The sequence below is a fragment of the Hippopotamus amphibius genome, chromosome 13, assembly GCF_030028045.1.
Source record: "Hippopotamus amphibius kiboko isolate mHipAmp2 chromosome 13, mHipAmp2.hap2, whole genome shotgun sequence".
Lineage (NCBI taxonomy): Eukaryota > Metazoa > Chordata > Mammalia > Artiodactyla > Hippopotamidae > Hippopotamus > Hippopotamus amphibius.
Genome location: NC_080198.1, coordinates 32,264,769 through 32,277,855, shown reverse-complemented (window position 1 = coordinate 32,277,855; position 13,087 = coordinate 32,264,769). Strand labels below are relative to the sequence as shown.

At 38.3% G+C, this 13,087-nt stretch overlaps 1 protein-coding gene across 1 annotated transcript in view; it reads right to left on the bottom strand.

Annotated features, from left to right (window-relative positions):
• ERC2 (ELKS/RAB6-interacting/CAST family member 2) overlaps positions 1 to 13,087 on the bottom strand; it is a 913,064-nt gene that overhangs the window by 647,723 nt on the left and 252,254 nt on the right. Inside the window, exon 4 of the mRNA XM_057705261.1 lies at positions 4,946 to 5,020. Coding sequence (XP_057561244.1) covers positions 4,946 to 5,020 — 75 coding nt within the window. The remainder of the gene's footprint in view (positions 1 to 4,945; positions 5,021 to 13,087) is intronic.

The following is a 13,087-nucleotide window of genomic DNA, read 5'->3' as shown; positions in this document are numbered from 1 at the left end:
TGTGCCTTTCCAAAAATATGAAATAGACCTCTCCAGCTCTCATGAGCTGCCTCAACCTGTTCTAAGATGCATAACTTCCAAAGAGTGGAAAGAAAAACAAATTGAACTTACGGGTCGTTTTTAGTAAAAGCAGACTGGAAGAGTAGAGAGTCTAAGAACTTCGGTGAAGAAACCTTTGTTCAAATCTCAGCTGCCACCCTACCAGCTACAGGATCTTGGGCAGGTTGCTCATCTTCTCTAAACCATGGCTTTCTCATCTGTGAAATGGGGCTAATTATGCCTACTCGTGGGCTACTATACGTGAGGTGCCTTGCACCTGGCTCCCCGTGTGTGGTTAGTGGTGTTCGGGCTCCAGTTGTCACTGGTGACGCAGGTGGTATTTTTGTTGTTATTGCTCTTATTATTCTTTTTAGTAGCCACAACGGGAGCCATGGCCTAATTTTAAGGCCTAAAAGTCATCACAATGGCTTGACTAGGACAATGAGGCTTGACACAGATTTGCTATGAACACATCATCTTGGGAGAAGGAACAATTCTGAGTGCACTGTTTAAACTCAGATAAGTAACAGTTCAAAAGATGGATGAAATAAACCTAGGTAGGCCCTAGAGCCAAAGAAAACATTTCAGCCACTTCATGGTATTCCTGACTAGATTCCGGAACTCAAATTAAATTCACACTGGGAAGTGGGATGCATTCAATGGCCAAGGTTTGGATTCAAAATCTCTCCCTTCCTAGCTATGTGACATTGGGAAAAGTTACCAGGTAGTTCCTGCCTTCTCTATGTTTCAGTGTATCGCTTCCATGCCTGGTAAAACTGAAATGGCTGAATTTGATCAAACACCAAGTTATCTCTTAAGGGACAATTAACTCAACCACAGGTCAGTCAACTCCATGCAGAAGAAAAGCAGACATCTGCTTGAACATAAAGACAAGGCTTGGTTTTTAGTTTTAAAAACAAAAGATCAACCTCACAATTAGAGTTAGTACCTGGGTGCAAAGTCATATTCTTTTATCAATAGCACATGTACAAGGCAGCAACTTGGTAAAGTTCAGTCTTGAACTGCTTACTACTCAGTTTCCATAGAAAAGCTTAGTGGGGATAAATGTTACACAAGAAGAACCACTCTTGACACACAAGTGCTGTAGCTGGTCATGTGACAAGAAACCTAAATAACCACAATCTGCACTTCAGTTGCCACAGAAATATTGTCACATAATCACATGACACCCCTAGCTTCTTAATCCATTTTAGTTAACAAGTTCACCAAATCAAGTATATTTTTTGCGACTCTTACTAAAACACTTATGTCACTTATATATGTCCCATTTGATAAATTCTACTGAATTTAGTGCTAGCATAAAGTTTGTTTTTCTTGATGAATGTCATTTAATTTATTAAGCAAATGAGAATTAGGAAATTCCATGCTTTTTCTTAGAGCCCGAGCTGTTAAATTTGGAGTGCAGTTTTATGCTCCATCTCAGTAATTATTATTATTATTCTAGGGTTGGCTTGGTTCTTTTTGCATTTTTTAAAAACACAACTTTCTCCCTGTCTCTTCCTTCTGTGATTGTTGGAGATGCTGCAGCCATCTTGCTCAGACAGGCAGAAAGGTGCCTTGTCTGAAAACAGAGTTCATGTGAAGAAAGCTAAAATAAGAGATGGAATGAGAAAAAAATGGGATCTGTTAACATCTTCTGATCCCCATACATTTCCTTTAGTCTTTAGCCATTTTGAATTAGATTTTCGCTCACTTAGAAGTTCTAACAAAGAAAAAAAAATTTGAGTTTATCTAGCAAGTACTATCACTACTGTAATTCATTTTCATTAAAAAAAAAAGGATACAGCTTTATGAATGAATCAAAGTGAAACTTTTGAACATGTGTATGTCATGTCAAATTTATAATAAAAGTAGGTTAAAAACACATTCTTTCAAAGGAATTAACATTAATGAAAGAAAAAAGAGGATGAAAACTTTTATCTACCTTTTTTATTGATGGTTCTCCATAAGAGCAGAAAAGGGAAGCTTAGTAAAGAATCCTTCGACACAAAAGCAAGAAAAGGAGGAGCACTGCAACATCCACAAGAAAACTAATCTTTCTGAAAAACACACACAATGTTCTAAGTGCAAACCTGGGACATACCTGCCAGACCAAATCAGGATCAAAATTAAAACTTGGAGCTTCCTGCAAGAAGATAAATTACAAATAACTTTATTCACTTTGCTTCCTTTTATTTTCATTCAGGTGACTTTAGTGCCCCTGGCTCAGCTGGCTGGCAGCAGTTGTGATGGCTGCAAGAAAACTGCCCCCACTTTGGTGTGTGCAGATGGCCCTCCCCCACAGAGACATTTTCACAACTCTGAAAGCCCTGAGGGATACATAGAGATCTACTAGAACTACCAGACTGTGGTTCTAAAAGTGCTTTAATTCGGGCAAGATTTCACAGATTTTCACAACAAACACCTTTCTTGAGTTGGTGCAGAGTATATTTTTGGAGAAGATGAAGAGTCAGAATTTCACCCTCAGTTTTTCTAAGAAGCAAGGGAAAAGTAGGAGTAACTTCTGAGCCCTTAATTCATATCATCTCCCTGAAACTAAACGTCCAACTCTCTAGGAAAGCTCCTTTTAACTTTAGGTTTTGCCAAGGCACTAGATGACACTGATGTTTACCCAAATGCATTTAAATTAAAATACAACCATGTCTCAAGTTCCACCCACCAGGTTTAAGGGTCAGTTTTATTTGATAGTCAACCCTAGGGCTTGTAAAATATTGGTTTCTGATATTTGCTCCAATTTCACAGGACTATAATATATAAAATCAGAAGAGATCACAGGCTCTGTCACAACCTACACACATGGCTGAGGAGATGACCCTCTACCAGCTGCCTCCATAACTCAATTTATGCATGTTGACTATAAATGTTAATGGGACCCAGACTTCTCCACTGACAAAACAGAAGGCAGTGCTTTGTAAATTAACAGGCACTCAAAACACAATAGAAAAAGTCCAGGCTCAGTTCCCTGACAAGTATATTGATTATCAATTGCCCTAAAAATGTGTTCTTCTACAAACCAGCATCATTGGCATTCATTAAAAAAAAAAAAAAATTCCAATTTACTGATAACATATGGATGAGAATTTGCCCCCAAAATTATATTTTATGCCTTCTCATATAGATAGCCTGAGTGTTTTTATTTACTATTTTTTGTTTTCTAATAAAACATGATGCTAAAAAGAGTAAGCTATTATCAAACAGATTTTCTACTTATAAAAGTCATAAAAAAGTACTAATTGTCTTTGTACAGAGACCTTTATTAGGAAAAGTCCCACTGCTCTGGGAGAGATGTCACTCCTGGTTTCTCCAAAGGTTTTTGAAACTCAATCTTTCCTTTTTTTTTTTTTCTTAAAGAACAATTTGGAAATAGTTTTATATACATCCTCTTCTATTACTAATTGCACTAGGAACTGGGGAGGTAAGTATGGAGTTGGGTGGAAGAGGGGCTGAATGACTCTTTGCAAAAAAATAAAATCTTTTGTCCTGTCTTTTTTCTTTTAAGTCTTAGTCAAGTTTCAAGTTGGTTCCAATGTAAAGTGAGGATGAAACCTCAGTTATGAGATTCTACTCCCCCACAAGTGTAGAATGGTAAGTTTATTTTCAAAATAAGTTAAAATTACACAAATTCAAAATGAATTGATGAGCCAAGATTAGCAATTATTTTTTAATCTTATTGGCATTTGATCCCTTTAATAATATTTTTCATATCAACTTGTGAAAATGTATCATAAGTGCCTTGAATCATGTAACCTCATTTAGGGGTCAAAGTTTTAAAGCAAATGTTCTACATTATTTCTACAAAAATCCACTTGGATGAAGACACTGTCACTGACAAGAAAGAAAAAAAATCCCAAGTCAGAACTGAACACTACAGGAACTCAGTAGCTCGTATTAGTTTCTTCTTCCCTAGACTTGGGATATTTTTTGGCAGACAATTCAAAATCACGTGCTCTAAGACAGAAAAATCATTACCCTATCAGCAAGCTTAAGAATTCTGCAGGATGATGGTAGCCAGCAAACTTTCAAATATTAAACTTATGCATGGAATAACCAGATTGCAAATATCATCATTAAACATTTTTTTTTCATAGAACAACTTAAATCAAGAATTATTTATTCTTAAGATAAATACTATTTGCTTCCTTCTAGCAAAAACTGAAAAGACTTCAAATTTCTATAAACTGACAAAGCAACCAGGTTTCATTTAGATCTGTTTCTTAATGGCTTCGTCATCACTATTTACTTCATTATTCTTTAAATGCCCTAAATCCATCCAGGAGGATCTTTGCTTCCTTTAAATATCTCTATGCCTCCACAGCTAAATATAATACCTTGTGAGTATTTAATAAATTATTATTAGTTCCAGACTAATACTGGAGAAAATACTGGAGTCATAAGAAAGCATTATTTTTTGAAAAGTAAATTTTGCTGATAGCATAATTTTAATTATTAAGCGCTTCCATTGCATATACAACAACTTCTCTTTGTCAAATCTTAGTTTCTCAAGGTGGCTTTTCACTGTAACGTGAATGGGAGGGAAAAAAAAAGAATTATCCTAGCTTTAGAAATTTACTTTTAAAGCACACACAAAACCTCCCTTAGGGTTGAAAGCATTGGCTATGCTCTGGAAATGAACCCAGCTCCTTTCAGCCAAGGGATACTTGAGCCCTTTATTCTTTTGCCCAGAAAAGGCATCCTAATTAAAGGGCCAATAAATTAAATGCATCCGAGAAGGTTAAAAAAAAAAAAAAAATCCAGAAGAAAAGCACCCATTAGGGTGCCTAGAGAAAAACACAAGGTTCATTTTATGTGTTTATGTTAGGCACCATCAAGTTTAGAACAAACTCCGGGGGAACAGCTGTTTCTGAGAAATGTGAACAGCTCCTACCTTCATTTCAATGACAGTCTGGAGAGCCTTCGTCTTGGCTGGCTCTGGCTGAAGTTGGCTTCTTCGGTGTAATTCCTGGGGAGGAACACGATAGAAATAAGCCTGACGGTTCATCCTTCCGTTACACCATGACCTTTACACAGGTACCACTCAGCCCACCAGGTCCAAGCTCGCTGTATATAGACATAAACAAGCCACAGGTGCCTCTTCCCCCACCCTCTTTAGCATCCCTCCTGCCTGGAGCCTGCGTTCCGGTGAAAAGCTCCTGGCACATGCGCTATTTCTGAAACTTCCATCAATAATTAATGTCAACTGTGACAAAGCCAGTAAGTAATCATAGTCCAAATACTGTTCAACACTGGGGCTGTTGCCCAGCCATCAAATCATAATTTACTAAATTACATTACTCTGTGCTCCCAATGCAAACACAGCAAGGAAACGGAGGAAAGAAAATGACTAACGTGGTTGCAAATTCGCTGCACGCATGGCATTTTGCTACTGAAGTAGGTTTGAAATGAGCAATTTAAAACATTTTCAGTACAACTGTGTCACTTTTTGGAGTGAATTGGTCTGATGAAACCCTGTGAATCTCTTGCTTCCTAATTTACAGTTTCGGTCCTTGTTCAAGATCACATCTGTGTGTGATATGTTTATGCATTCATGATGCCAAGAAATTAAAACCGGCATTAATATCAACAGTGTTAGAGGCAAGGAAAAAAATGGTTAAAGCCAGATGTAGACCCAAGAACTTCTTTAGGTAAAAAGCAAAAAACATAATTACAATTTAGCTTCAAGGCTTACGTTTTGCATGCCTCCCCACCACCGCCCCACCGCCTGCAAAAAGTCTGTCAACTGGAAGATTGCCTTGGGAGAAGAGATCAAGTTTGCTCAGTTCATGCTTTGATTTTCTTAATGATAATTATCAACAGTTTTATGAAAGTAGCCAATGACAGGAGCAAACAAAAATTCTCACACATGTCCACATGCTGATACAATTACTCACCTATGGAGTAATTCCATTAAGACTAATTTGACTTATGTCACCTATGGATAATTCCATAAGATTTATTTGCTTCCAGAAAAGTGACTTGAAGTCAACATGGAGTATCTCTAGGTCTTAACATTCCATTGGACCACAAACATTTAAGAAAAGAAAAACCTTGGTTGTTAAAGAAGAGGACCAACATGATCTCTGGCTTTATCCAAGTAAAGACATTAAAATTAACCCTACCTCCACCACTACCATCTACTCTCATCACCATTTCATTAAGATAGAACAGGTTTATGTAAAAATTGTCAGAAAAGCAGAATCACACACAAAAAAGATAGTACTTCCCTGGATCCCAGGATAAGAAAACAGGCAACCTTTCACCCATATCCTATTACATTGTTCTTATTTTCCAACAGCCCAAGAAGACTTGGTCATGGACCATGGTACATAAGTCTAGGAACTGGTACTGAGGAATTACTGCTACCACTTTGGACTGACTGTAGCATATTTTTTTCTCAAAGTCATCAATGGCACAAATCAGCAGACCTGTGCAAAACTACTTCTCAGACTTCAAACTGAGAAGAATTACAAGGGTGAGTCAAAAATTATCTGCACTCTCACTGGAGAATTTAATTAACTTTTAGAAAAGACAACTACATCATTTGTCAACATAATCCTCCTTGCTTTTCAATACACTTTGTCCATCTGTCAACAAGCTTTCGTATGCCCTCATTAAAAATTGTTTTAGGCTGAGCTGCGAGCCACAAATGCACCGCTATCTTCATTTCTTCATCAGAAGTGAATCTTCATCCTCGTAGGGCTGTTTTCAGGGGACCAAACAGGTGAAAGTCTGATGGAACAAGATCAGGACTATAGGGCGGATGCTTTAACACCTCAAAACGAAGTTTTTGAAGAGTGTGAACAGTGTGAGCAGAAGTGTGCAGATGTGCACACCCTCAGACCACAAAAAACAAATCATTGCACGCTGCTCTTCTTCATGCAAATCACAAGTGGGACATCCATTTCTGCTTGCACCACAGTTACAAATGAACTGATGTAACACATTCACACCTGCACAGCAGTGACTAGGGAGACAGCAGCCCTGAACAGAAAGCGCTAAGACAGTGCACCCAACAGAAGTTTTAATATAACTGGAGTACGGATAATTTTTGACTCACCCTTGTAGAATTAGTGCTTCTTCATTATTCAAAATAGTCTCAACTTCAGTTAGGACATTTTTCCCCCTAACATATTTCTGGAAGGGATGAGGTCAAGTATTACCTAATCTAGTTTCTGCACACCATTCGGTACATCACATAAGGACTTCAGCCTAAAAAAAAAAGCTATTTAGCCCTCAACATTACTTCCAAGATTGTTGGAGTTCACTAGATCAATAAAATCTTATAGATGAGAAAACAGAAAGTAAGTCACTTATTAGAGTTGTTCCATAATAAGTGGTAGAAGAAACACATTTCATACATCACCAATTTTGATACCATGTGGCATCAAAAGCATCTTAATTAAAAAAGCTGAGAATGAAATTCATGATAATTTCATACCATAGCCAGTCAAGTTCCAGAATAAAAATCATAAGATAATTTGAGGAGAGAGGTTAAGCTTGTATAAAACAAACAAAAATAATCATGAAGCAACTAAGCAATACAACAAAAATAAAAACCACAGAGTAAAGACATGTGCCATTATAATTTCTGCCAAGCATGAAAACAATTTTAAGGGCAAACATGCAATAACAAAGCTAAACTTGTAGCAATAGTTTTGCAAAAATGAAAACAGTTCTCTTTGCTATAATTATACAAGGTCTATTATAATATAAACCATCTCAAAAATCCAGATAGGGCCCTCAGCCTCTCTGTCACTCCTTTAAAAAAAAATTAAGTAAAATTTCCAGTTACCCAAGAATTGTACTTTTCCTATTCTAAATACATTATATTTCAATCACTTCTGACTTCGTAGTTTCTGAGGATCACCTTAATGCTTAAGGTGTCAGGTAAGTGAAGATGATAAGCCACATGCACACTTTATGGACTGCCTGAAAGTCCCGCCTCAGACATTTTATCCATCTCTGAGATTCAGGATCCTTAAAATGCACACTCAGACTGTGGCAGAGAGGACTAGTTGCCCAACAAAGATTTGTGTTCCTCTTCATTAGTGTAGAGCTATTGCTAGGAAGTACCACTGCCACCACCCTTGTATCCAGGTGAGACCATGTGACTTATTTCTAGCCAGAGGGATGTGGGTAAAAGTCCATAAAAACTTCCTACCCTGTCCTCAACTCTCCCTCTTTTCCTGTCTGCTGACTAGAAATAAAGGTCCAAGACCCAAGAAGATGGCAGATCCTGAGATAAAAGGAACCTGGATTCCTGAAATGCCACGTGAAAAGTCTACTGAACACCTACAATGGATGATGGTGCACATGAAACATAAACTTCTATTAAGTTAGCCCTGGGTTTTCAGGCTTTATCTGTAGAGATCCCACTTTTAATTACTGTAATGGCTGGCAGGAAAAATAATACCCACTGTATTGTTTGTTGTTTTTGAATTACAAAAGTGATTTTAACGTGTGAGTGCTTGACAAATTTTTCTAAACTGAGAATAAGATGAGTTGTTTGCTGGTGCTCCAACTATCCTTAACCATCTGAAAGATGCACCCATTAGGCACTTATCTTAAATAACTAACGAATTTCCCCAGGAACATCTGGTGTAGGGATGAGAGAAGACAAGATTTAACCTACTCTAGAAGCTTTTAAATGACAGTATTAAACCATCAAGTACAGCGGTTCTTATGCTTTTCTGGGTCACTGATCTCTGTAAGAATCAGACAGAAGCTGTGGATCATCTCCAGAAATGGACACAAAAGCACACACAAACAAAATGTTGTACCATTTCAGCTGGTTCACAGGGCCTAGTCCAGCACCCAAGAAGTTCATCTTTGAACCAGACTATGGGCTAAAAAACACCTATTGAGATGAAAGAAGCACTCCAAGGGGACAGGGAGTCAGTCACTGTCCAGTCCCAGCCTGACACGTTGGTCATGCCCCTTCTCCTCTCTGATCAGTAAAATAAGAAGCTTTATGAGTGAGTTTCTAATGGCCTTTCCAGCTCTGAGAACATCCAGATTTTTAACAGCAGCTGATTCTGAAAAGCTGATCTCTGGCTGATATTTCTAATCATACCCATTCTCCATTTCAAAACCAGAATAAAAATAAAAGAAGAAAATTGGGTATCTCACTGTGACACGATACTGAGGTTATTTTTCTATAATCTAATGACTAGGTTGGCCCTAGCAGGTCTAAAACTGCCAGCCCTTCCAGGTGATCAACATGGAAATATACCAAGAACCCAGAATTTTGAGCATGAAATCTCAAGTGGTTCATCAGGATGACATTTCTTGGCAGTTAATGAGAATCTAAAGTCTAGTAAGTTAATGTGGATGGACACTAGCATCCAAGATGAGCCTGACAGAATAATGTTTGCATATACCATATATTTTCTTCAGCAGACAGAAAAAAAAAATTCAAAACTTAACTTTCTTTCCAAAGGTAATTTACTATTTTTAGCTGGCCTTTCTGCCTTACCATTCTGGTAACCTACTGCTGTGCAACAAATAACCCCAAATTTAGTGGTGTCCAACCACCATTTTATTATGCTCATGAATTCATAAAGGATGGAGTAAGGAAGGCTTGTTTCTAAAGCATGGTGTCAGAGGGCGGGGGACAGCTAGGGGCTGGTGGATCCACTTCCAAGATGGCTTCTCCACCCATATGTCTGGTGCCTCAACTGGAAAATGACTTGAAGACTAGGTTTAGCTGGAATTCTCCATCTGAGCAACTATATATGGCCTCTCCATGTGACCTGGGCTTTCGCACAGCATGGCAGCCTCAGGGTGCTCCAACTTCCTACACTGAGGTGTAAAGATTCCAAGAGCAAATGTTCCAGCAAATAAGCCAGAGACTGCAAGACCTATTACTTAACCTCAGAAGTCCCATAACATCACTTCTGCAAGCCTGCTCAGATTCCAAGGAAGAGTGCCAAAGATTCTGAAGCCATACTTTTAAATTGTCACTTTTAAGCAACAAAACCAATTGGAGAAAGTAACACTATAATCTCAACATCAATTCAAATTAGTCTTAAGATACGGCAGAAACATATATTCAAAAATATAATTTGATGCCAGGGATATAGGAAATACAGCAGTAAACCAAAGAGACAACTATCTCAGCCCTCATGTGTTTTTTAATTTCGAATTCCAATGGGAGAGAGGCACAATTTTAAAAGGTGACCAAACCAGTTTGTCATTTAGTGCTGTGTGAAGGAAAATGTCATGAAGCTGGAGCAGGACATTGGCCGGCGGGGGGCAGGGATTGATAGCCATTTTAAATAGGGTGATTTGGAAAAGCCTCAGGAAAAGGTGCCATTTGAACAAAGATCTAAAGGAAATGAGGGAACCAGTTGGGCAGATAGTCCCAACAGAGGGAATAGCAAATGTTTACATACTTGGCTAGAGCTACATAAGAGATGGGGAAGGTAGTAGTTCAGAGAAATCCAGGGGTGGAGGATGATGGGAAGATAGGTATACATTTGGAGTCCACTGTATGGATACTGGTTTTACTCTGAGAAAAATGGGGAGCCACTGGAAGGTTCTGAGCAAAGACAAACTATGATATGGATATGATGCACTTTGGTAAAGGATTACTCCAGCTGCTGGACTGAAGTATGGTTTCGTATTGAGGAGGGAGGTAAGAGAAGAACCATAGGACCTATTAAGAAGAAACTGGAATAACGCCAGCAAGGGATGACAGAACCTTGGACCACAATGACAGAGTGGAGACAATGGGAAGGAATTGAGTTTGGATATGCTTTGAAGGTAAGACTCACTTGACTTCTTGATAGATTGCCTGGGACTAGAGAAAGAGACAAGTAAAGGATGGCTTCAAGGCTTTTAGCCTGAATAAGAAGAAGAATGGAGGTGGAATGCCAAGATAGGGAAGACTGGGGAGGAGAAGTGGGAGTTATGGGAATCGAAAGTATGGTTTTGCATGCGTTAAGTTTGTGATGCTATTAGATATTCAAGTGGTGACGCTAAGTAGGCAGTTGAATAGATGAGCTGGATTTGAGGGGAGAAGTAAAAGCTACAATTACAAATTAGAAATCAGTGAATAGATAGCAATGAAAGCTATGAGGCTAGATAAAATCAACTAGGGACTAAGCTTAGAGAGGAGAGGAGAAATCAGAGGACTGAGCCCAGGGGCAATCCAAAATTAAAGGGCCTGAGAAGTGAGGAGGGAGCAGCAAAGGAGACTGATAAGAAATAGCCAGAGAGGTAGGAAGAGAACTAGGAGAGTAGTATCCTGGAAATCAAGCAAAGAAAATAAGCCCAGGATGCAGGAATGACTACCTTATCAATTGCTGCTGAGCAGTTAATAGGATAAGGCCAGAGGAATGACCACAGGACTTAGCAACATGCACGGCATTAATAACCTTGACTAGAGCAGTTTTCGTGGCTAGTGTGAGTGAAAGTTTGACTAGAATGTGTTGTGGGAGAATGGAAGGAAAAAAGACCCTCAGGCTACTATATTGCACAATGATTTACTGATCATTTCTTTCAACAAAACTCTGTTTTAGATTTGTACACCCATGTTCATAGCAGCATTATGAGAACAGCCAAAAGGTGGAAGCAACTGGAATGTCCATCAACAGATGGATGAATAATCAAATGTGGTATATACATACAATATATTACTCAGCTTTAAAAGGAAGGAATTCTAACACCTGCTACAACATGGATGATGCTTGAGGACATTATGCTTAGTGAAATAAAGCAGTCACAAAACAACAAATACTGTATCATCTCATTTATATGAGGCATCTAGAGTAGTCCAACTCATAGAAACAGAAAGTAGAATGATTATTGCCAGGGACTAAGGGCAGGGGGAAATGGGGAGTTGTTTAATGGGTACAGAGTTTCGATTTTGCAAAATGAAAAAGTTCTCAAGGTTGGTTGCATAACAATGTTAATATACTTAACACTACTAAACTGTGCACTTAATGGTTAAGCTGATAAATTTTATGTTGTGTGTACTTCACCACAATTTAAAAAAAATTTTAGACAATAAACATAACAGAAACTGTTTAAGTCCCACAACCTTCACCATTTCCATTCTTCTAGAGAGAAACCATCATCTAAACTTGGTGTCTTTCCATATGGTCTCCTTATCTTCGACAAAGGAGGCAAGAATATACAACAGAGAAGAGACAGCCTCTTCAATAAGTCGTGCTGGGAAAACTGGACAGCTACATGTAAAAGAATGAAATTAGAACACTTCCTAACACCATACACAAAAATAAACTCAAAATGGATTAAAGACTTAAACATAAGGCCAGACACCATAAAACCCTAAGAGGAAAACATAGACAGAACACTCTATGACATAAATTACAGCAAGATCCTTTTTGACCCACCTCCTAGAGTAATGGAAATAAAAACAAAAATAAATAAATGGGACCTAATGAAACTTAAAAGCTTTTGCACAGCAAAGGAAGCCATAAACAAGACGAAAAGACAACCTTCAGAATGGGAGAAAATATTTGCAAATGAAGCAATGGACAAAGGATTAATCTCCAAAATATACAAGCAGTTCATGCAGCTCAATATAAAAAAAAAAAAAAAGAAACATCCAAAAATGGGCGAAAGACCTAAATAGACATTTTTCCAAAGAAGACATACAGATGGCCAACAAACACATGAAAAGATGCTCAACATCATTAGAGAAATGCAAATCAAAACCACAATGAGGTATCACCTCACCCGGTCACAATGGCCATCATCAAAAACAAATATTGTATGCTAACTCATATATACGGAATCTAAAAAAAAAAAAAAAAAATGGTACTGATGAACCCAGTGACAGGACAAGAATAAGGATGCAGATGTAGAGAATGGACTGGAAGACACAGGGTTGGGGGGCGGGGGGGCAAATGGGAAGCTGGGATGAAGTGAAAGAGTAGCATAGACATATATATACTACCAACTATAAAACAGATAGCTAGTGGGAAGTTGCTGTATAACAAAGGGAGATCGACTCGATGATGGGTGATGCCTTAGAGGGCCGGGACAGGGAGAGTGGGGGGGA